Here is a 23,306-nt window from a genome sequence, read left to right as displayed (position 1 = left end):
GCCGATAATTGAAAGACACGAGCGATCCACGGAATCCTCCGCTTAAGAGGTCAGTTTGGTACTGTCGAAGAAACAACAAAATTCCTTACAGCAGCCTGAAACCTGCAAACTTATGTTCCTCGTGTGGTCATGTTTGTACATGCCCTTCAGTTGTAAGTGCCTAAGGATCCTTATTTCGCAACTCATTTGTAAGTGCATTTTGCTGCCGAACCTGTAGGATTTTCTTCCCACAGAGCATTTATATTATATTATATTATTATATTATATTATATTGTATTATATTATATTATATTATATATATATATACTAATAAAGCAAGGTGATATTCTTAGTTTCGTCCCGCATAAATGATTGTATATTTATAAAATACATACGCGAGGTGGTACTAATTCGGAACTACCATCGAACAATTTTTCGTCCGCTTCGATCGTGTGTATGTGCGTTGTTGGGCCTCCTGGCCCGCCAACCAAACGACTGGGCTATTTAGGAGCGAAAAATAAAGTGCACAAAGGGGAATCGAACTCAGTACCTCCTCTTAGGCGCTCAACTGCAATAACCTGAAGGAAATATGCCCTAGAGGCAATAATAAAAGTTATTATTTATTTCCTTCTATCATGATAAATGTTTATTATTCATGCTAGAATTGTATTAACCGAAAACATAATACATGTGTGAATACATAGACAAACAGACTGTCACTAGTATGCCTCTACTTGACTAGCTTGTTGATCAAAGATGGTTATGTTTCCTAGCCATAGACATGAGTTGTCATTTGATTAACGGGATTCTGTTAGCTTAGCACACGATCGTTTAGTATGTTGCTATTGCTTTCTTCATGACTTATACATGTTCCTATGACTATGGGATTATGCAACTCCCGTTTACCGGAGGAACACTTTGTGTGCTACCAAACGTCACAACGTAACTGGGTGATTATAAAGGTGCTCTACAGGTGTCTTCGAAGGTACTTGTTGGGTTGGCGTATTTTGAGATTAGGATTTGTCACTCCGATTGTCGGAGAGATATCTCTAGGCCCTCTCGGTAATGCACATCACTTAAGCCTTACAAGCATTGCAACTAATGAGTTAGTTGTGGGATGATCGATGTATAACGAAACGAGTAAAGAGACTTGCCGGTAACGAGATTGAACTAGGTATTGAGATACCAATGATCGAATCTCGGGCAAGTAACATACCGATGACAAAGGGAACAACGTATGTTGTTATGCGGTCTGACCGATAAAGATCTTCGTAGAATATGTGGGAGCCAATATGAGCATCCAGGTTCCGCTATTGGTTATTGACCGGAGACATGTCTCGGTCATATCTACATAGTTCTCGAACCCGTAGGGTTCGCATGCTTAACGTTTCGATGACAGTTATATTATGAGTTTATATGTTTTGATGTACCGAAGGTTGTTCGGAGTCCCGGATGTGATCACGGACATGACGAGGAGTCTCGAAATGGTCGAGACATGAAGATTGATATATTTGAAGCCTATGTTTGGACATCGGAAGTGTTCCGGGTGAAATCGCGATTTTTCCGGAGTACCGGGAGGTTACCGGAACCCCCCGGGAGGTTATTGGGCCTTAGTGGGCCTTGGTGGAAGAGAGGAGAGGCGGCCAGGGCTGGGCCGCGCGCCCCTCCCCCCTAGTCCGAATAGGACAAGGAGAGGGGGGCGGCGCCCCCCTTTCCTTCCTCCCCTCGACCTCTTTCCCCCCTCTCTCCTAGTCCAACAAGGAAAATGGGGGGAGTCCTACTCCCGGTAGGAGTAGGACTCCTCCTGGCGCGCCCCCTCTCTAGGCCGGCCGCACCCCCCTTGCTCCTTTATATACGGGGACAGGAGGCACCCCATGGACACAACAATTGATCTGTTTGATCTTTTAGCCGTGTGCAGTGCCCCCCTCCACCATATTCCACCTCGGTCATATCGTAGCGGTGCTTAGGCGAAGCCCTGCGACGGTAGAACATCAAGATCGTCACCACGCCGTCGTGCTGACGGAACTCCTCCCCGACGCTTTGCTGGATCGAAGCCCGGGGATCGTCATCGAGCTGAACGTGTGCTAGAACTCGGAGGTGCCATAGTTTTGGTGCTTGGATCGGTCGGATCGGGAAAACGTACGACTACTTCCTCTACGTTGCGTCAATGCTTCCGCTTCGGTCTACGAGGGTACGTAGACAACACTCTTCCCTATCGTTGCTATGCATCACCATGATCTTGCGTGTGCGTAGGAAATTTTTTGAAATTACTACGTTCCCCAACAGTGGCATCCGAGCCAGGTTTTATGTGTTGATGTTATATGCACGAGTAGAACACAAGTGAGTTATGGGCGATATAAGTCATACTGCTTACCAGCATGTCACACTTTGGTTCGGCGGTATTGTTGGATGAAGCAGGCCCGGACCGACATTATGCGTACGCTTACGCGAGACTGGTTCTACCAACGTGCTTTGCACACAGGTGGCTGGCGGGTGTCAGTTTCTCCAACTTTAGTTGAACCGAGTGTGGCTACGCCCGGTCCTTGCGAAGGTTAAAACAGCACCAACTTGACAAACTATCGTTGTGGTTTTGATACGTAGGTAAGATTGGTTCTTGCTTAGCCCGTAGCAGCCACGTAAAACTTGCAACAACAAAGTAGAGGACGTCTAACTTGTTTTTGCAGGGCATGCTGTGATGTGATATGGTCAAGACATGATGCTAAATTTTATTGTATGAGATGATCATGTTTTGTAACCAAGTTATCGGCAACTGGCAGGAGCCATATGGTTGTCGCTTTATTGTATGCAATGCAATCGCCCTGTAATGCTTTACTTTATCACTAAGCGGTAACGATAGTCGTAGAAGCATAAGATTGGCGAGACGACAACGATGCTACGATGGAGATCAAGGTGTCGCGCCGGTGACGATGGTGATCATGACGATGCTTCAAAGATGGAGATCACAAGCACAAGATGATGATGGCCATATCATATCACTTATATTGATTGCATGTGATGTTTATCTTTTATGCATCTTATCTTGCTTTGATTGACGGTAGCATTTTAAGATGATCTCTCACTAATTATCAAGAAGTGTTCTCCCTGAGTATGCACCGTTGCCAAAGTTCGTCGTGCTGAGACACCACGTGATGATCGGCTGTGATAGGCTCTACGTTCAAATACAACGGGTGCAAAACAGTTGCACACGCGGAATACTCAGGTTATACTTGACGAGCCAAGCATATACAGATATGGCCTCGGAACACGGAGACCGAAAGGTCGAGCGTGAATCATATAGTAGATATGATCAACATAGTGATGTTCACCATTGAAACTACTCCATCTCACGTGATGATCGGACATGGTTTAGTTGATTTGGATCACGTGATCACTTAGAGGATTAGAGGGATGTCTATCTAAGTGGGAGTTCTTAAGTAATATGATTAATTGAACTTAAATTTATTATGAACTTAGTCCCGGTAGTATTTTGCAAATTATGTTGTAGATCAATAGCTCGCGTTGTTGCTTTCATATATTTATTTTGATATGTTCCTAGAGAAAATTGTGTTGAAAGATATTAGTAGCAATGATGCGGATTGGATCCGTGATCTGAGGTTTATCCTCATTGCTGCACAGAAGAATTATGTCCTTGATGCACCGCTAGGTGACAGACCTATTGCAGGAGCAGATGCAGATGTTATGAACGTTTGGCTAGCTCAATATGATGACTACTTGATAGTTTAGTGCACCATGCTTGACAGCTTAGAATCGGGACTTCAAAGACGTTTTGAACGTCATGGACCATATGAGATGTTCCAGGAGTTGAAGTTAATATTTCAAGCAAATACACGAGTTGAGAGATACGATGTCTCCAACAAGTTCTATAGCTAAAAGATGGAGGAGAATCGCTCAACTAGTGAGCATGTGCTCAGATTGTCTGGGTACTACAATCGCTTGAATCAAGTGGGAGTTAATCTTCCAGATAAAATAGTGATTGACAGAATTCTCTAGTCACCATCACCAAGTTAGTAGAACTTCATGATGAACTATGATATGCAAGGGATAACGGAAACGATTCCCAAGCTCTTCGTAATGCTGAAATTGACGAAGGTAGAAATCGAGAAAAACATCAAGTGTTGATGGTAGACAAGACCACTAGTTTCAAGAAAAGGGCAAAGGAAAAAAGGGAAACTTCAAGAAGAACAGCAAGCAAGTTGCTGCTCAAGTGAAGAAGCCCAAGTCTGGTCCTAAGCCTGAGACTAAGTGCTTCTACTGCAAAGGGACTGGTCACTGGAAGCGGAACTACCCCAAGTGATTGGCGGATAAGAAGGATGGCAAAGTGAACAAAGGTATATTTGATATACAGATTATTGATGTGTATTTTACTAGTGTTCGTAGCAACCCCTCGGTATTTGATACTGGTTCAGTTGCTGAGATTAGTAACTCGAAATGGGAGTTGCAGAATAAACAGAGACTAGTTAAGTGTGAAGTGACGATGTGTGTTGGAAGTGGTTCCAAGATTGATATGATCATCATCGCACACTCCCTATACTTTCGGGATTAGTGTTGAACCTAAATAAGTGTTATTTGGTGTTTGCGTTGAGCATGAATATGAGTTGATCATGTTTATTGTAATACGGTTATTCATTTAAGTAAGAGAATAAATTGTTGTTCTGTTTACATGAATAAAACCTTATATGGTTACACACCCAATGAAAATAGTTCATTGGATCTCGATCGTAGTGATACACATATTCATAATATTGAAACCAAAAGATGCGAAGTTAATAATGATAGTGCAACTTATTTGTGGCACTGCCGTTTAGGTCATATCGGTGTAAAGCGCATGAAGAAACTCCATACTAATGGGCTTTTGGAACCACTTGATTATGAATCACTTGGTACTTGCGAGTCGTGCCTTATGGACAAGATGACCAAAACACCGTTCTCCGGTACTATGGAGAGAGCAATAGATTTGTTGGAAATCATACATACAGATGTATGCAGTTCGATGAATGTTGTGGCTCGTGGCGGATATCGTTATTTTCTGACCTTCACATATGATTTGAGCAGACATGGGTATATCTGCTTGATGAAACATAAGTCTGAAACATTTGAAAAGTTCAAAGAATTTCAGAGTGAAGTGGAAAATCATCGTAACAAGAAAAACAAGGTTTCGACGATCTGATCGCGGAGACAAATATTTGAGTTACGAGTTTGGTCTTCAATTAAAACTATGTGGAATAGTTTCACAAATTCATGCCACCTGGAACACCACAGTATAATGGTGTGTTCGAATATCATAACCGTACTTTATTGGATACAGTGTAATCTATGATGTTTCTTACCGATTTACCACTATAGTTTTGGGGTTATGCATTAGAGACAGCTGCATTCACGGAAAAGGGGCACCATCTAAATCCGTTGAGACGACACTGTATGAACTGTGGTTTGGCAAGAAACCAAAGTTGTCATTTCTTAAAGTTTGGGGTTGCAATGCTTATAAGAAAAAGTTTCATCCTGATAAGCTCAAATCCAAATCGGAGAAATGTGTCTTCATAGGATACCCAAAGAAGACAGTTGGGTACACCTTCTATCACACATCCGAAGGCAAGACATTCGTTGCTAAGAATGGATCCTTTCTAGAGAAGGAGTTTCTCTCGAAAGAAGTGAGTGGGAGGAAAGTTGAACTTGATGAGGTAACTGTACCTGCTCCCTTATTGGAAAGTAGTACAGCACAGAAACCGGTTTCTGTGACACCTACACCAATTAGTGAGGAAGCTAATGATGATGATCATGAAACTTCAGAACAAGTTACTACTGAACCTCGTAGATCAACCAGAGTAAGATCCGCACCAGAGTGGTACGGTAATCCTGTTCTGGAAGTCATGCTACTAGATCATGATGAACCTACGAACTATGAAGAAGCGATGGTGAGCCCAGATTCCGCAAAATGGCTTGAAGCCATGAAATCTGAGATGGGATCCATGTATGAGAACAAAGTGTGGACTTTGGTTGACTTTCCCAATGATCGGCAAGCAATTAAGAATAAATGGATCTTCAAGAAGAAGACTGACGCTGACGGTAATGTTACTGTCTACAAAGCTCGACTTGTCGCAAAAGGTTTTCGACAAGTTCAAGGGATTGACTACGATGAGACCTTCTCACCCGTAGCGATGCTTAAGTCTGTCCGAATCATGTTAGCAATTGCCGCATTTTATGATTATGAAATTTGGCAGATGGATGTCAAAACTGCATTCCTGAATGGACTTCTGGAAGAAGAGTTGTATATGATGCAACCGAAAGGTTTTGTCGATCCAAAAGGAGCTAACAAAAGTGTGCAAGCTCCAGCGATCCATTTATGGACTGGTGCAAGCCTCTCAGAGTTGGAATAAACGCTTTGATAGTGTGATCAAAGCATTTGGGTTTGTACAGACTTTTGGAGAAGCCTGTATTTATAAGAAAGTGAGTGGGTGCTCTGTAGCATTTCTGATATTATATGTGGATGACATATTGCTAATCAGAAATGATATAGAATTTCTGGATAGCATAAAAGGATACTTGAATAAGAGTTTTTCAATGAAAGACCTCGGTGAAGCTACTTACATATTGGGCATTAAGATCTATAGAGATATATCAAGACGCCTAATTGGACTTTCACAAAGCACATACCTTGACAAAGTTTTGAAGAAGTTCAAAATGGATCAAGCAAAGAAAGGATTCTTGCCAGTGTTACAAGGTGTGAAGTTGAGCAAGACTCAAAAACCCGACCACAGCAGAAGATAGAAAGAGAATGAAAGTCATTCCCTATGCCTCAGCCATATGTTCTATAAAGTATGCCATGCCGTGTACCAGATCTATTATATACCTTACACTGATTTTGGCAAGGGAATACAATAGTGATCTAGGAGTAGATCACTGGACAGCGGTCAAAATTATCCTTAGTGGAATAAGGATATGTTTCTCGATTATGGACATGACAAAAAGGTACGTCGTAAAGGGTTACGTCGATGCAAATTTTGACACTGATCTAGATGACTCTGAGTCTCAATCTGGATACATATTGAAAGTGGGAGCAATTAGCTATAGTAGCTCCGTGCAGAGCATTGTTGACATAGAAATTTGCAAAATACATACGGATCTGAATATGGCAGACCCGTTGACTAAACTTCTCTCACAGGCAAAACATGATCACACCTTAGTACTCTTTGGGTGTTAATCACATAGCGATGTGAACTAGATTATTGACTCTAGTAAACCCTTTGAGTGTTGGTCACATAACGATGTGAACTATGGGTGTTAATCACATGATGATGTGAACTATTGGTGTTAAATCACATGGTAATGTGAACTAGATTATTGACTCTAGTGCAAGTGGGAGACTGAAGGAAATATGCCCTATAGGCAATAATAAAGTTATTATTTATTTCCTTATTTCATGATAAATGTTTATTATTCATGCTAGAATTGTATTAACCGGAAACATAATACATGTGTGAATACATAGACAAACAGAGTGTCACTAGTATGCCTCTACTTGAATAGCTCGTTAATCAAAGATGGTTATGTTTCCTAACCATAGACAAAGAGTTGTTATTTGATTAACGGGATCACATCATTAGGAGAATGATGTGATTGACTTGACCCATTCCGTTAGCTTAGCACTCGATCGTTTAATATGTTGCTATTGCTTTCTTCATGACTTATACATGTTCCTATGACTATGAGATTATGCAACTCCCGTTTATCGGAGGAACACTTTGTGTGCTACCAAACGTCACAACGTAACTGGGTGATTATAAAGGAGCTCTACAGGTGTCTCCAAAGGTACATGTTGGGTTGGCGTATTTCGAGATTAGGATTTGTCACTCCGATTGTCGGAGAGGTATCTCTGGGCCCTCTCGGTAATGCACATTACATAAGCCTTGCAAGCATTGCAACTAATGAGTTAGTTGCGAGATGATGTATTACGGAACGAGTAAAGAGACTTGCCGGTAACGAGATTGAACTAGGTATCGAGATACCGACGATCGAATCTCGGGCAAGTAACATACCGATGACAAAGGGAACAACGTATGTTGTTATGCGGTCTGACCGATAAAGATCTTCGTAGAATATGTAGGAGCCAATATGAGCATCCAGGTTCTGCTATTGGTTATTGACCGGAGACGTGTCTCGGTCATGTCTACATTGTTCTCGAACCCGTAGGGTCCGCACGCTTAACGTTTCGATGACAGTTATATTATGAGTTTATGAGTTTTGATGTACCGAAGGATTTTGGAGTCCCGGATGAGATCGGGGACATGACGAGGAGTCTCGAAATGGTCAAGACGTAAAGATCGATATATTGGACGACTATATTCGGACATCGGAAAGGTTCCGAGTGATTCGGGTATTTTTCGGAGTACCGGAGAGTTACGGGAATTCGTATTGGGCCTTAATAGGCCATACGGGAAAGGAGAAAAAGGCCCCAAAGGGTGGCCGCACCCCTCCCCAAGGGCTAGTCCGAATTGGACTAGGGAGGGGGGGGGGCGCCCCCTTCCTTTCTTCTCCTTCTCCTTCTCCCTTCCCTTCTCCTACTCCAACAAGGAAAGGAGGAGTCCTACTCCCGGTGGGAGTAGGACTCCCCCCTTGGGCGCGCCTCCTCCCCTTGGCCGCCTCTCCCCCCTTGCTCCTTTATATACGGGGGCAGGGGGCACCCCATGACACAAGTTGATCTTCGTGATCGTTCCTTAGCCGTGTGCGGTGCCCCCCTCACCATGTTCCACCTCGGTCATATCGTAGCGGTGCTTAGGCGAAGCCCTGCGACGGTAGAACATCAAGATCGTCACCACGCCGTCGTGCTGACGGAACTCCTCCCCGACGCTTTGCTGGATCGAAGCCCGGGGATCGTCATCGAGCTGAACGTGTGCTAGAACTCGGAGGTGTCGTAGTTTCGGTGCTTGGATCGGTCGGATCGGGAAGACGTACGACTACTTCCTCTACGTTGCGTCAACGCTTCCGCTTCGGTCTACGAGGGTACGTAGACAACACTCTCCCATCTCGTTGTTATGCATCACCATAATTTTGCGTGTGCGTAGAATTTTTTTTAAAATTACTACGTTCCCCAACATCACCATGATCTTGCGTGTGCATAGAATTTTTTTTGAAATTGCTACGTTTTCCAACATAACCAACACAGCCAACATAGTCTGACGATTAATAGTCCCACCTTACCTTTGTAAACATCGTTTGACCGGTTTATATACTTGCCAGACCAGGAATCAACAAGCCGGCAGTGACACAGGGGCGAGCTAGAGGCAAATATCTGGATAGAATTTAACTCCCGGGAATTATGGACTCCTATGAAGGAAATCGATAGGATCGCGTGAGGGTTTTTGCATGGGTAACAGAGAAAGTTGCATCGATAAATTATTAGTTCCAAGAATATGGAAGGAAATAAACTCCTGGTATTATAGGAAATAATGTCTCCCGTTGCAACGTACGGGCATTTGTATTACTATATATATATATATATATATGACAAATTTTTCCTACTACCGGGTGTAGTTACTTCCAGTTTTGTTTCATATATTCTAGGTAGTATCTATCATATCAGAGAGTATGTACATGTAGTATGTAGTATATAAGAATGTTTAGATAGTATATATACTATTTTTTATCTAGTATGTAGTATATTTTGAGCATACTTATTTTTACGTATAAATATGTACGTATTTCACAAATATTATAAAAACATGGGCTCACATGTAATTTTTTCACAAATTTGAAGTATCTTAAATATAGTATATGAACATACTAAAAATAAAAAATTAGAGTATATACTACCACATGATAATATATGAGAAATGAGTGTAGCTACACCCGGTAGTAGCTCATGTTTGACTCTCCGATTTTGAGTTCCGTTTCGGTACAACCCCCTCATAAAACGTATAAATGGTAATATGAACTTTTGACAAATCATACAGCACTTCAGTATGTTTTTTTAGAAAACGCACTACAGTGTGTATACGTGAGACCTCCTGTACCTCGCGCGCCTAGGCCCGCCCATTAAATCACATCTGTCAGTTCTCGTGCGCCTAGGCCGGCAGAGATGATGAGGACTCAGACTTCATTTCCTCACACAATAAACAATGGCTGCTTGCCACTCGACCCAGCGACTTGACGTGATTTATGACAGCGCAAATTATATAAGAACCACACAAAATCGTTCATATATAAAACAATTTCCGGAAAAGTTGAAACTTTCCTTGAAAAAAAATGTCAACACTTTGCAAATGCCAATTTTGTTTTCAAAAAAGAAAATAATGTATGAAACTCCAAACTTTTTTATAAAAAGTAATTTTGAAATTCCAAATCACTTTTCTGAAAATGTGACGAACTTTTGAGATTCCAGAATTTTTTCAAAAAATATAGACATTTTATAAAAATGCATAAAATTTCCAAATTCCAAATGTTTTTAGAAAAAACATAAAAAATAATCAAAAACATGATATATTTTCAGAAACACGAACATTATTTGAAAATATTTTTAAAAACTCCGATGATTTGGATTTGTCAAGAATATTTTAAAGTGTGAACATTTTTTAAAATCCCGTTTTTATAAGTAAAATTGAAAATAGGAATATTTTTTTAGATTCTAGTTTTTTAAACCGCGGACATTTTTTATTTTCCTCGACATTTCTTGAATTGCGAACAAAATTTGAAAACTCAAACAATTTCTAAAATTTGAACAAAAACATCATAGCGTGAAGTATTTTTAAAATTTCCAAACATTTTCCGAAAACATGAACAATTTTAAAAAAATGCAAACAGTTTTAGAAATTCTGAACAAGGGCCCGACGGGTGCGATATAGTCGCCTAATCGGGCCAAGGCCTAAGCGTTTTTTTTCTTATTTTTCGTTTTTATTCTCCTTTTTTGGTTAATTCATTTTTCTCCTTTTTCAAACTTTTTTTTAAACCAGTTCAAAATTTTAAAATAATATTTGAAATACAAATATAACACTTTGAAGGAAATGTTTAAAATTATGATTTAAAATTCTTTTTTCCATCAAACATTTATTAAATGCTTTTTTAAGAAAAATATTTACTGTTTCCAATTTTATCATTTTGTATTTATTAATTATGTTAAAAACTTAAAATAATAGTATTAAGTACTCATTTAAATTATGATTTTAAATACATTTTGTTTTAAACGTAGCATGATCGCCTACCATGGGCATGCCTACCTTCTCGCAAGTTGTGATCATTTCAAGAATGTTCCAAAAAACGCCATGTTCATCGTATGATGTCCGGGTATGCCAGAAGAGCACGTTGTTTCTCAACATCCGTCACGTGGACTCAATTTCTTTTTCATTAATTTGTATGATAAATTCAAGGCAGCATGTCAAGTTGTTTTGGTTTTCGATAATTTTTGCATTTTCTAGAGTTTTCTCGGTTAAAAAAGACAAATAAATGGTCAGATGTGCCGCAACTTGCCTATGGTGTCAGAAATCGTTTAAACCTAGCATGAATGCATACTATGGACACTCCCACCTGTCTACAAAAGTTGAGGTCATTTTAAGAATATCCAAAACTAAATCATGTTCAACGGAAGATATCCGAGTAGGCCAGCCAGCCAGCTTGCTAGATGTGCTCGCACCTAGTATTGGGCTTCTTGGGCCACGCCCATGCTGTGGACTGCCTGGCGCAGCTCCCTGGCCGCTCCCATGTGGTACGAGCAATTCGAGCGCTGCCTGGCGTGCCGCACGTACCATCATCGGGCGCCGGTTCCTCCTGCGCGGATGACACAACGGAACTTCGCCTGGGTTCACTGGCGTGGATGCACTCACCGGACCTGTGTCTAGCTGATTGTGGTCATCTGGATCCTCCTCGTCCACTAGCTCGCACATCAGCATCATATCCCCATCGTCTTCATCCTCAACCATGAGCAGGCGCTGCTTCGGTACTTCTTCGCGGTCAGTCATGAAGTGACCGAGAAGGTCACACTTATGACACCTCACTTTTCTGATGTCAAACTTCCTCCTCAGTGGTGCAGGCGCATCATCGTTGTCCGAGTCGCCGCAATGAAAGACAACATCGGTTGGCTTCTTGCATCTGCCGCTATTTAAGTGAGGCCATACGCCGGGCAAGAACCACACCACATCTCGGCCCGCTATTTAAACACACACTTATTTTCCTGACCAGAAGCGCAAGAGTTGCCCATGGCTCAGAATTTAAATGACAATTCATCGTACCATGGTGCAAGGTGATCTAGAACTGTAGAACATATACAATCTTGGAAGGAAGTGCTAATATATCTTGATCATATCATTATACCATCACCCAGAACAGTGCGAGCATGTCAGGTTTTGTGCATATGATAGGGCAAAAGAACATTGTGAGCATGTCAGATTGTGCGCGTTTCATAGGAAAAAAGCAACCAAGCCACTGCGATCACTCGCCTGCGGCCCTTCAAAATAAACTTTTCCGCACCTGGGCATATAAGAGAGATAGAACCAATAATGAATGAAAACGATATTACTAAGCCACCAAGTTCAGGGTTGATTCAGGTACTTGCGCCAGTGGGCAATGGGTCATCTAGTAGCCGCAGTTACTACTGAAAAATTTCATAAAAGCCAGAGCAAAGCAGAGAAGATGCGATGCTCGTCAGTTTATTCGCTTGTAAAAGAAGTACTTGTGTCGGTTCATCAGCCAGACGATGGTTAAGAGCTCACCGCGGCAGCTGAGCTGCTTGGCATGGGAGTCCCTGCTGCATTGGTCGGACGTGAAGGTGAGAAGACTTATCCATGAAACAAGAATGATCTGCAACATACAATCGAGGAGTTCTGGTTGTTCCCCGCGGTCCCTATGCTCTCTAATTTTTGTTTGTACCTCATCGGTGAATGCCGGGATGAAAGCTTCAAGTTTGTGAATGTATTGGCCCTGCATCGGATGTCGTCCATAATTTCCCGGTTCTAGCTCATCTAACAGGTTGAAGGCCCAGTAAGCACCAATCCCGAGAGTATCATTTCTGTTATAAAGATGACTTGGTCTTCCAAGCATGTAGCTGCCCTCAGTGGCATCCATGTCTAGAAGGATGTTGGCAAGCTGCTTTGTCTCTCTTGTTGTTGGAGAACTGTTGGTTCCTCTTTCACGCCATATTTTCTCCAAATCGAGGCGGGCCTTTTTGTAGTGGATACCCTCGTCACACGGGTTCAATACCATGTGCCGGCGTTCAGCGAGGAGGAACATCATGTAATCTGATATTGCTCGTATCTGCTTCTCGTATTTGGCTGATGCTTCACTTTTTATCGAAGTCGGCTTGCACAAGAGGAAAATATCCGTGGCGACGTGCAGTGCGATGAGGTTGTTTTCAAAACTATAGTTACTGGCATTAGACCTCATATAATCATCGAGTTCCCTTATGGGACGCATCCCGACGAGTGTGCGAGATTCCAGCAGTACCTGTGTGCACACAGCTTCCAACAAATCATCCTTGACATCAGTCTTCTTCTTCCCAAGTCCAGTGAAGAAAGAAGAGACCAGCTTCTCCAGTTGGCCCGGAGGGCGAGGAGGAGTACAGGTACAGCACTCTTGCAACAAGTTGTGTTGCCCCACGCCGGACAACAACCTATGGCCACTTGGGCCGCTTCTCAGTGAGAGACGGGACGTATCCAGAGAGACGAGGAGGCGACGGACGCAATACCATGATTGCATTGCAGCTTGACGAGGCAAATTGTCCGGGAAGGTCCGTCGAACCGGAAGCAGCCATTCTTTTCCTTCCCCTTGCTCTACCAAGAACGCATATGTCCAGGTGGACCCTAGGGCTCTCAGCAGCCATCTCACATCCAACACCAGGGTACCAACAAGCAAGGTGTATGTGACCGTCCGATCTGCACTCTCCATGGCATTGCCCTCCTTACTGTGGAAGAGATAGAGCGCCGTGGCAGTTGCCGGCGGCGAGAGGACACGGATGATGTAGCCAGCCCAAGTGCGGACCACACTTGCCTTTGTGTACAACATGTCGTACATGAGCGACGCCTCCATCTCAACCACCTCGCTAACATCCTTCCAGCCAGAATAAGATGGGACATACCTCCGGCGGTGGACTTGATAGTCAGCGAAGGCACCCATGGTGACACCGAGAAGGCCGTGAGCATCAAGCAGGGCATCATCATTATCCCACTTACGGCCTTCGTCCTCAAATGTGAAGCGCCGTAACTTCTTTCTCCCGGCTGAGCGACGAATGTTGTCAAAGCAAGCTCGCCGTAGCGCAACTGCCCTCTCCACGTACTTATAGGAGCCCAGGAAGAGCATGATGAAGAAGGCGGCTCGTAGAGCCCCGTCGCCGCGCATAAATCTTTGCTTGTATGAGCCATAGATAGCTCCTCCGATTTCAAGGACGAGAGCAGCCTTTTGGGTCGGCGACAGCTCATTGTGCTCCAAGGCGTAGCTGGTGATGTTGTCCGGGCGACCAAGGTGCAGCAGGAGAAACGGCGCCCAGAACGCAAACATCAGCTCCTCGCTAACCGCGGTCACGGTGTCGAGAAACACCTTGCCGAGGGCGATTGGCGTGATTATCTCGGTCACGTGGTACGCCACCCACACCAGAGACATCCGCACACCGGAGTCTCTACGCCGACGGATCCCGGATAATTGGGCCAGGGTAAGATGCGCGAGGTGGCTCACAATCACCAAGACCCGTGTCACCCGTAGATTCATCCGCTCCTGGCTCTCCTCGCCCATGAAAAATCCAGCCATACCCGATAATCCTCCTATGCAATCATCTAGCCCTAGATCAACCAGTTTGTTGTTGTATTTGCATGCTAGCTAGAGAGATTAGGATATACTGGTAGTGATTAACATACCGCCGTGAAGGCTGCTCGATGAACTACTAGTAAACTCTGAGATGCAAGGTCGGTTGATGAAGACGCACGCTAATCGCTCCACTTAATTTCCGACATATCACAGGATTTCTCTCAACTTCAGAGTGAAATTGGAGACACAAATCTTGATACAAGGAGAGCTGGGGTGAGCAGGAAGAACAAGTGAGATGAGAATAGAGTTCTTCCTTCAGAATCTGGTCCAAAAGTGGGCCCAGGAATGAATGGATACCATGTTTCCTTTCTCTCTATCCTCTCAAGCGTTAGCGTAACCAGCCACGGTCATGCGGCCCGTCTCACACGGTTTCTTTTTTTTTTTTTTGAAGTACGGCCCTTGAAGGCTTTTATTCATTCATCGATCGTACAAAGTCCGAGTGCACCTAGTCACTCAGGAACTCAGGGATACAACTGAAAGTTACATCGCCCATACTTGAAAGTAGAGCATGCCGAGCTAATTTGTGAGCCACTCCATTGGCTTCCCGACTAATATGGTACAGCTCGAATCCCTGAAAAGATGAGAGATAGAACTTCATCTCTCTAATTATGAGACCCACCTCCGACAGGTCACTTTTTTTGTTCCACTCTTTAGCTAAGGCTTGGCAGTCTGTTTCAACCTGAACATTGGTCCAGTGTTATCAAGTACTACCTTCGTCCTCGTTTATTGGTCATCTTTGTAATTTATGCTAAACTTTGAACAAAGATTTAACTGACAAAATGTTAGTGTATGTTAACAAAAATTATATCATTGAATTCATATTGGAATATAGTTTTTAATGATGTAATTTTTTATGACATGCATGAATATTTTATCAGTCAAATTTATGGTCAAAATTTGGCACAGATTACCGTGTGGAGCATGGACAAAAAAAGGATCATGGAGAGAGAAACACGGGTTTCTACTCTGTCTGAGCAATGTACGCACATGACAGAGAAATACTGTTTGACACTATTTTCAAGGATACACCATGAAAAGGTGTATCAATATCACGGAAGAAAAGCCAAGTGGCTGATAGAACGCCTTCGGCATTAGTTCACAACACCACGACTACAACGACAAGAGATCAAAGACCGTGTCTCGACCAAGACCTGATAGCTATGGGCATAACCCCGACCACATCTCAGACTGCTTCAATGCACTATTCACCCTTCACGCCTAGGAGTTTAATCTTGCGAAGGGCGAGAAGACCGATGGATGTATGGAGTTTGTAGTGCCGCTTGGTCGTAATTGGGTTGCTGGTGAGTGTGATAGATTCCTGGTGGTGTGGAGTGCTGCCTGACGGGTGGCTATTTTGCTGGGTGCAAGCTCTTAGCTCTTTTTGTATTCAACACAAGGAAGGACTGTTTGACGAGTTGTGACCATTCAGACTAAAGAATGACGGGAGTGGTACGATGGATGGCAGTGAGTATTGGAGCTGTTAGATTCATCCATGAGCTTATTTTGTTTGTCGTGGTGGTGGAAATGATTTGGGAGGATGATGGTATGGAATGGGTTAAGCTTCATCCAGGGTATCGACTTGGAGTGCATGAATGAAGTTTTGGGATGAACAAGATAGCCCCATTCTTGTTGAATTGGAGGGTTAATGAATGAATGAACAAGAAAATGTCCGGGACAAAATTTGGCCTTGTTTGCAAGAAAACAAGAACTTTAGGGTGTTCGCTGTGAAGTGGAAATATCATTACATAAAGAAGCAAATCCGATAGAAACTCCACTTTATACACCTCATGAGCAGATCAATACACCACAAGAATGACAAGATCCAATGTTGCCTCGTTTTTTCTGACTTTTGAGGTCTACATGCTACAAATATTGATTCCAATAGTGATGATTTTGTCATGCGAAAAAGTTACTAAACAAAATGAGGATGACCATTACATGCTTTCATTTTCAGTTTGTGCTTGTTTGAAAATCAACAACTCCTTTCATATTCGACATAGCATCTCTTGATGCCGTCCGTCTTTTTTTGGAAAAGGAGGATGTACCTAGGCCTCTGCATCTGGATGATACATGCAGCTATATTATTAATTATTTACAAAGATCATATAAGGTGATATATCAATAAGTTTGAAGCTACCATCTTAGCAACGCTGTTGCTACTTCTATCCCTTTGCTGAAGGTGTGCCGAATGTCCGGGCCTAATACCAAACAGACATCACACCAAAGCCTAACATCTAAAGCCGGGTGTCCCATCCAAGTCTCTACTTGGATTGGGCCCCACATCGGTCTGGCACACTTCCAGTGAGCACCGCACGCTGCAAGGGCCGTCACCTCCATCTTCCATCGGTCCATCCTCAGAGTAGAACTGATGCACCGACCTTGCCAGGCCTCTCTGCTATCGACGACACCATGATGCCAGACAGCTTCCTCCTCCTGCGTGAGTCCATCTCCGCGCATCAGACGCCGAGTCTCCACTGCGCCATGCCACCGAGACCCACCGCCGACGCTACGGTTGATGCCACACCGCTCCACCTACATGCCATCTCGCGTCGACTCCGAACTACTAGCAACTCCACCACCCTGAGCAGTCCCCCGTCGACGCCTTCATGAAGAAACACGACACCAAAGTGCCATCGTCGCCCAAACAGAGGAACAGAGGCTTTCGCCTGCGCTCATGGCAGAGGTGAGGGGCGTATGATCCACACCGAAGCCTCCAGGAAGGGAATCGGTGCCGAGAGCGTCGACTTTGGTGCAGCCGCCATGCCGGTCTGGAGTTTCCCCCGGATCCATGCTCACTCGCCAAATCCATCCAGGCAGTATTGCCGTCGACCGTAGTCGCTACCATAGCCAGCACGAACCGGAGTAGATCGAGTCGGAGACGACGCCTCCCATGGAACTCCGGTCGGCCAACGAAGAACCGCCTTAGCGCCGCCGCCTCCACGTATCCCACGCAGCCGTCGAAGGCCCCCCATCTGCACCCGTAGGTGCCGCCCGCCAGGCAGGCCGCACCATGCGCCACCGATCGAGGCCGCCGCCCTGAGATCCCCACACCGCCCGAGGCACCAGTGGGCAGATCTGAAACAAATCGACCACCAGACACCCAAGGAGCGCTCCGAACGGCCCCCCACGCAACCACCAGGGGGAGACACGAGCGCGTCGCCCCCTGAGTCCTCGCCGGCGTGCCCCGCCGCCAACGGGCCGCCAACCGCCGCCGAACACCACCCCCGCCAGGTTCGGCTGTTGCGGGAAGGAGAGGTCCCGCCGCCACCGACGCCAACCAGGCTTTGCCCAGCGGCGGCGGGCAGGAGAGGTGGGAGAGAGAGTTGAGGGCTTGACAGCGCTAGGGTTCCCCCCTAGTCACCGCGCCGGGGCAACCCAGGGGAGAGGAGGGGATTGTCAGTCACTATCTGCTGGGAACTCTGATGTCGTTCGTAGGTGTAGGATTATTAGTATATTGTGAGAAGCGATCCTCCTCTGTCATGAGCCCGTGCCGCCGCACGAAGCCACCCACCGCTGCGTCCAGCGACATGTGAGGGAGACACCGCGCTGCCATACATCAACGCAGGATTGTCCCCTCTACCGTTTGAGTGCACCAGCTCGTCCCGAGTCGCGATGTAGCGAGCCCTCCGTCCGACTCCGACGACTACTTTTTTTTGCGGGTGCGACTTCCTCACTGGATCAGCCACAAGCATCTCTCCTTCGCTATCCAACTTAGTCAGCATTTTTGTAATGTTTGGAGCAAACCAAAACAAAAATATTAAGGTTTGAGTCGTTTAAAATTGAGATATTTTGTACGAAATCACTAATTAAGAAATAGCCCTTTCAATGATCACTTTCATATTATCAGGTTGCGACAAGTGGCGTGCTGCATGTGCGCCACTTGTCGCAACATGAAAGTTTTTTCTTTTCTCGTACATTCGTTTTATTCAAAGTATTTTACTCCCTCTGTTTTAAAATAGATGATCCAACTTTGTACTAACTTTAGTATAAAGTTGGGTCATCTATTTTGGAATAGAGAGAGTATCTCTTAAATCGTGCGTTCAAATCTTGAACCGTTTTCACCGTTGGATTTCTCCCGTGGAGATCTTTAAAAGTAGATCCAATGTTGATAGATGTTGATGATTTTTTTTTTCATGAAAAAATCCGGACGAAAAAACCGAACAGGGAGCACATTTTTTTCCTTTCTGAAAGCCATTTCCGAGAGGCATGGTCGTGCCTCTCGCGGAAGCGAATCCGTACCTCTCACGGAAACAAAATCGTGCCTCTTATGGAAGGAAAAAAATAGAAACACGCTTTTTTCGTCTCCGAGAGGCACGGTCGTGCCTCTCACGGAAGAGAAAAAAAGAGAAATGTGTTTTTTTTTTCTCGTTTCTGAGAGGTGCGGCCGTGTCTCTCGTGGAAGTAAAATCATGCCTCTCGTAGAAGGAAAATAATATATTTTTTCGTTTCCGAGAGGCACAACTGTGCCTCTTGCGAAAGCAAAACTGTCTCTCACGGAAGAAAAAGAACAAAGACACGTGAAAGCAAAAGCAAAGCCATGCCTCTCACGGAAGCAAAAAATACATTTTTGCATAAAATTTTCATTTTATTTTGTCCAAAAGCTAAGAAAGACCGATGAAAAACCAAAAGGACAAAAAAAATACCCGGGAAAACCATATAAAAAGTCAAAAACACGTGCAAAAAAAAAATCTGGATGAAGTGTCCAGAACGCGACACGTGCCCCAAGTGATCGTTGAAAGGCTCCTGAAAAATAAAAAAATCCGAAAAAACGCCCAGAACACGACAGGTGATGGAGGCTGAGAACGTGTCATCGTCAAATGACGCGCTCTAAGCCACCCCAAGTGATCATCGGGAGGTTGTCGAAGGAATGCTCCTCAACGTGTTGCTCCCCATTTTGCAGGGATAACTGAGGTGCTCATGAAAATAAGGCCGTATTTTCAGAATCGGGGCCCATGCGCAAGGCCCGGCCCATTGTAGGAGCGAGCTGGTGGCTGTTTGCGTTGACTGACTTGTTTTTCTCCGACACAGAGACGCGCTATTGCTCACTCCCCAGCGTCCGCTCTCTCGTCTCCGCCGCCCCGCCGCCCGCCCGGGTGCTCCCGCTGCCGCGCCGCCGTCTCGCCGGAGTCCTGCCTCAACCTAGCGATCCCGAGGTGAGCCCCACCTTCCTAGCCTCCCCCTCTTGGAATCTTACTAGCAATGCCAATGCCGATGCTCGGAGACTGGCGCGTCAAGGTTTGGTGTTTAGAGTCCCCCGTATGGTTTGGTGTTTAGACTCCCATGCTCCCAATAACATTCTCTGCGATCGTTTGGTTTGGTTTCGTTGGGAATAGGATGGGGATGCACTTAGGTTTTACTGTAGCAACCCAGATGGGGATTGGAGCGTGTGTAAGCCAATTTGGATGCCTCGGGTTTTTCTTTTCGTGTAAGCCAATTTGTTCCGCATTGATGCTTGGCTTTCCTTGGCGTCGCTGAATAATCAATAATTTATGTCTATGTGCATCAATCGATGCCGAGGCTGGGGGTTGATCCTCCTTCTCGGAAAAAGTCTTAGCAACCTCGTACTAATCATGTACAAATTTGACATTCAGGTATACCTCGCATGTCCAACATGTCAAATATGGACAAACACTGCCTGCGTGCATTGGGATACTTCACAAAGAAGGTAGGGGTAGGACTAAGAAGGCAGATTTTTCGAGTCAATGCTCTTATGGTGGTTATGGGCATCTTGATGGGGTTCATGGTCGGGATAGGCACCTATGGATATCGCTACCGGCACATTCCATTGATCCGTTTCCTCTTCCTGGCTGCCACCACATTGTTCCTGCCCATTGTCTCTTATATTGTCTCTTCCAGTGATTTAGACAATTACAAGTCAACCACCATTTGGATGGAGACCATAGTCGTAGCGAAATGTCATGCACAAGCACACATCATCTTTGTCCTTATATGGACGGCTCTTGTTCTGAATGTTGGTATAAATACCACTGCACTAGTTGCCGCCGATGCTAGAGAAGGTCGAAGCATTCCTCCCAATATGACGCTACTTATTCAAGCAATGTGGACCTCCTACCTAGGGATATACATCTGCATTGTAAGTGGTCACCCACCTGAGGTGATATTATTTCTTCTTGGACCGTTTGGTGTTATATTTGCCAAATTAGTTCTGAAGTGTTATGCATGGTACATAGCTACACAATCATTAGCCTTTGGACGCAATGCTCGTCTTATTGTTGGATACATGGAGCAGCTAGCAAGTGAGCATATGCCTCCACTTATAGTTACTGGAGAGCACACCATGCAGATACAGGAGAAGCCTTGTGGCTACCAATTAAAGTCGATGTCCTACAGATTAAGAGATGATATGTACAACAAGGGCTTAGTGACCTTTGACAAAGTTTGGCAGTTGAATGACACACTTCTGAGATCAAAATCACCACAGCTGAAAGAACTATGCTTTTCATTTGCATTATTTAAACTGCTACGGTGTCGAATTGCAAGGTACACAATTACTGAGGTTGGTTTCATCAAGGGCAGTAACTTCTTACGACAAATCTTGCTTGAGGATAATGATGGTGAAAGAGTACTTGCGGTGATTGCACATGAGCTTTCTTTTCTCCATGACTATTATTATTCATCACTTCCAATCATATATTCAAAGAGTTGGCTGCCAATCGTGAGCGGATTCATTTCACTACTAAGCATATGTTACTGCTTGCTAGCCATAATTCTTATTGCTGCCCTGGGGAAAGTATCTGAGATAGGGCAGATTAAATGTGATGTGTACTGCGAGGGTATTTTTTATGACGATCAAATTAGTTCAATATCTTTTGGAAGTAGATACTTTGATATCATACCATTGTATATACTTGCTGCACTAGTTATACTTGCCGAGGTGAGGGACATTGCATTTTTCATCCGCTCTAACTGGATTAAAGTTGCCTTGATATGTCAATATGTGAAGCATGGTTCCTGGCGACAATCAGCTACCATCCAGAGATGTGTTGGTTGTGTGCTACGGAGCAAAGGCAAGTTGATAAGGAATTGGGAGGACAAAATGGGCCAGTCCTCAGTTTTGGTGCTCCACCCAAGGAAAACTCCGATGGTCCTTCTTTGGCGTCTCATTCATTTGTCAGGCCAAAATACGAAGACACCAAGTGCAGTCAAATCTGCTATTGTCGGTGCATTGAGAAAAGGCTACGAGACAGGGCAAATCAATGGTGATGTACCCTCTTTCCAAAGGATCCTACATCTGCAAGACGACGACAAGATCATTTGGACATTTGGGGAAAGAGGTACAGCTGAAATCATGCTTGTGTGTCACATTGCTACCACAATCCTTGGAGCAAGGTTACCAACACATCAACCTCCATCAGACACTGACCATATCTCTGCTGCAAATCATATATCACAATATTGCGCCTACCTGGTGGCACACTATCCTGAGCTACTACCTGAAGATGATGAATGGTGCAAGAGCCTGTACAAGGCCGTCGAGAAAGACGCCAAGCGTGTACTCATTGGCAATGATTCGAGGGAGTCATGGATGTCTGAAGTTGAGTACCGGAGGAGGTTGATTCAGCTGCTAAGCGCGGAGCGCAACCATGAGGTGCTCAAGGATGGCGCGAGGCTTGCAGAGCAATTGGCTGAAGAAGGGGAGGAGGCAGCTTGGAAGGCCCTCGCTGCATTTTGGTCGGAGATGATCCTGTATGTCGCTCCGTCGGACAACATCGACGGCCATATGAAGGCGCTCGCCCGGGGCGGCGAGCTGGTAACCCTCCTCTGGGCTCTGGTCACCCACCTCGGCATCGTCGGCAGGTCAGACAACACCACTGATGCTGCTACCGTTGACGTTTAAGTGTGCAATACATGTTCATCAGTACTTAATTTTCTGTTCATGTTTGGCTATCTTTTCCCTTCTCATTGTGCTGTTTCTGCTTCCTTGTTTTGTAACTGTATCGGACCAATTTAAATTAGCAGCATTACTCATCTATCATTCCCATGCGTGTCCCCTGCCCAGTGTGGGCGCTGCCTGTAAGTTAATTGTTCATGTCAACGGCAGCCTGCTGCCCGTTAGTTTGTTTCTACTGCTTGGTTACAGCTTTTAAATATAAATTATTATTATTATTAATTTTGCAAAGATTGTAAATATGAATGTTAACCAATCGAAAAATCAGTTAGACGTGGAACAGACGTTCCCCAGATCAATCTTTGCCTGGTTCCAGTTGAAAAGTAGCCGGTCGACGTACTACAAGTGGGCATGCGGCAACAAGCCTGTCCAACTCAAACAGGGACAATCCAACGGCGGGTGGCGATCTCAAAGCCTTCGCTTAAGCTAAACATACATACTTCATCCGTTCCGAAATATAAGTCTTATTATAGATTCTAATATGGACTACATCCAAAATAAAATGAGTGAATCTACACTAAAATACGTTTATATTCATCTGTATACAGTCTAGGGTCGCACTATTCGTCACCCTGGGTGAAGAATAGTTATTATTCACTCCCTCTCTATTTTGAGGTCA

The 23,306-nt window shown here is 44.4% G+C and overlaps 2 protein-coding genes across 4 annotated transcripts; one reads left to right on the top strand and one right to left on the bottom strand.

Moving 5' to 3' along the window:
- Positions 1–11,258: 11,258 nt before the first annotated feature.
- Positions 11,259–15,041, bottom strand: LOC147966727 (uncharacterized). 3 transcript variants are annotated; one of them, XM_087529055.1, is made up of 2 exons: positions 12,853–15,041; positions 11,259–12,730 (listed from the first exon to the last, which is right to left on the bottom strand). In XM_087529055.1, exons 1-2 carry the CDS (start codon positions 14,719–14,721, stop codon positions 12,692–12,694), a joined length of 1,908 nt encoding a protein of 635 aa, XP_087385181.1. In that variant the 5' UTR covers positions 14,722–15,041; the 3' UTR covers positions 11,259–12,691. The 3 variants fall into 3 exon arrangements, with proteins under 3 accessions (XP_087385181.1, XP_087385182.1, XP_087385179.1); XM_087529056.1 differs by having other exon boundaries at positions 11,259–12,727; XM_087529053.1 differs by having other exon boundaries at positions 11,261–14,735; positions 14,829–15,041.
- A 4,776-nt stretch (positions 15,042–19,817) lies between these two features.
- On the top strand, positions 19,818–22,804 carry LOC147966726 (uncharacterized). Its single transcript, XM_087527362.1, has 2 exons — positions 19,818–19,931; positions 20,370–22,804. Exon 2 carries the CDS (start codon positions 20,381–20,383, stop codon positions 22,634–22,636), a length of 2,256 nt encoding a protein of 751 aa, XP_087383488.1. The 5' UTR covers positions 19,818–19,931; positions 20,370–20,380; the 3' UTR covers positions 22,637–22,804.
- Positions 22,805–23,306: the final 502 nt, after the last annotated feature.

The sequence above is a fragment of the Triticum urartu genome, chromosome 6A (genome assembly GCF_056163025.1).
Source record: "Triticum urartu cultivar PI428250 chromosome 6A, HENAU_Tu73, whole genome shotgun sequence".
Lineage (NCBI taxonomy): Eukaryota > Viridiplantae > Streptophyta > Magnoliopsida > Poales > Poaceae > Triticum > Triticum urartu.
The sequence above is the reverse complement of the archived record's forward strand: the minus strand, read 5'-3'. Positions and strand labels throughout refer to the sequence as shown.

Coding starts and splice junctions, on each gene's coding strand:
- LOC147966727 (XM_087529053.1), bottom strand. CDS start 14,721: ATGGCTGGATTTTTCATGGGCGAGGAGAGCCAGGAGCGGATGAATCTA.
- LOC147966726 (XM_087527362.1), top strand. CDS start 20,381: ATGTCCAACATGTCAAATATGGACAAACACTGCCTGCGTGCATTGGGA.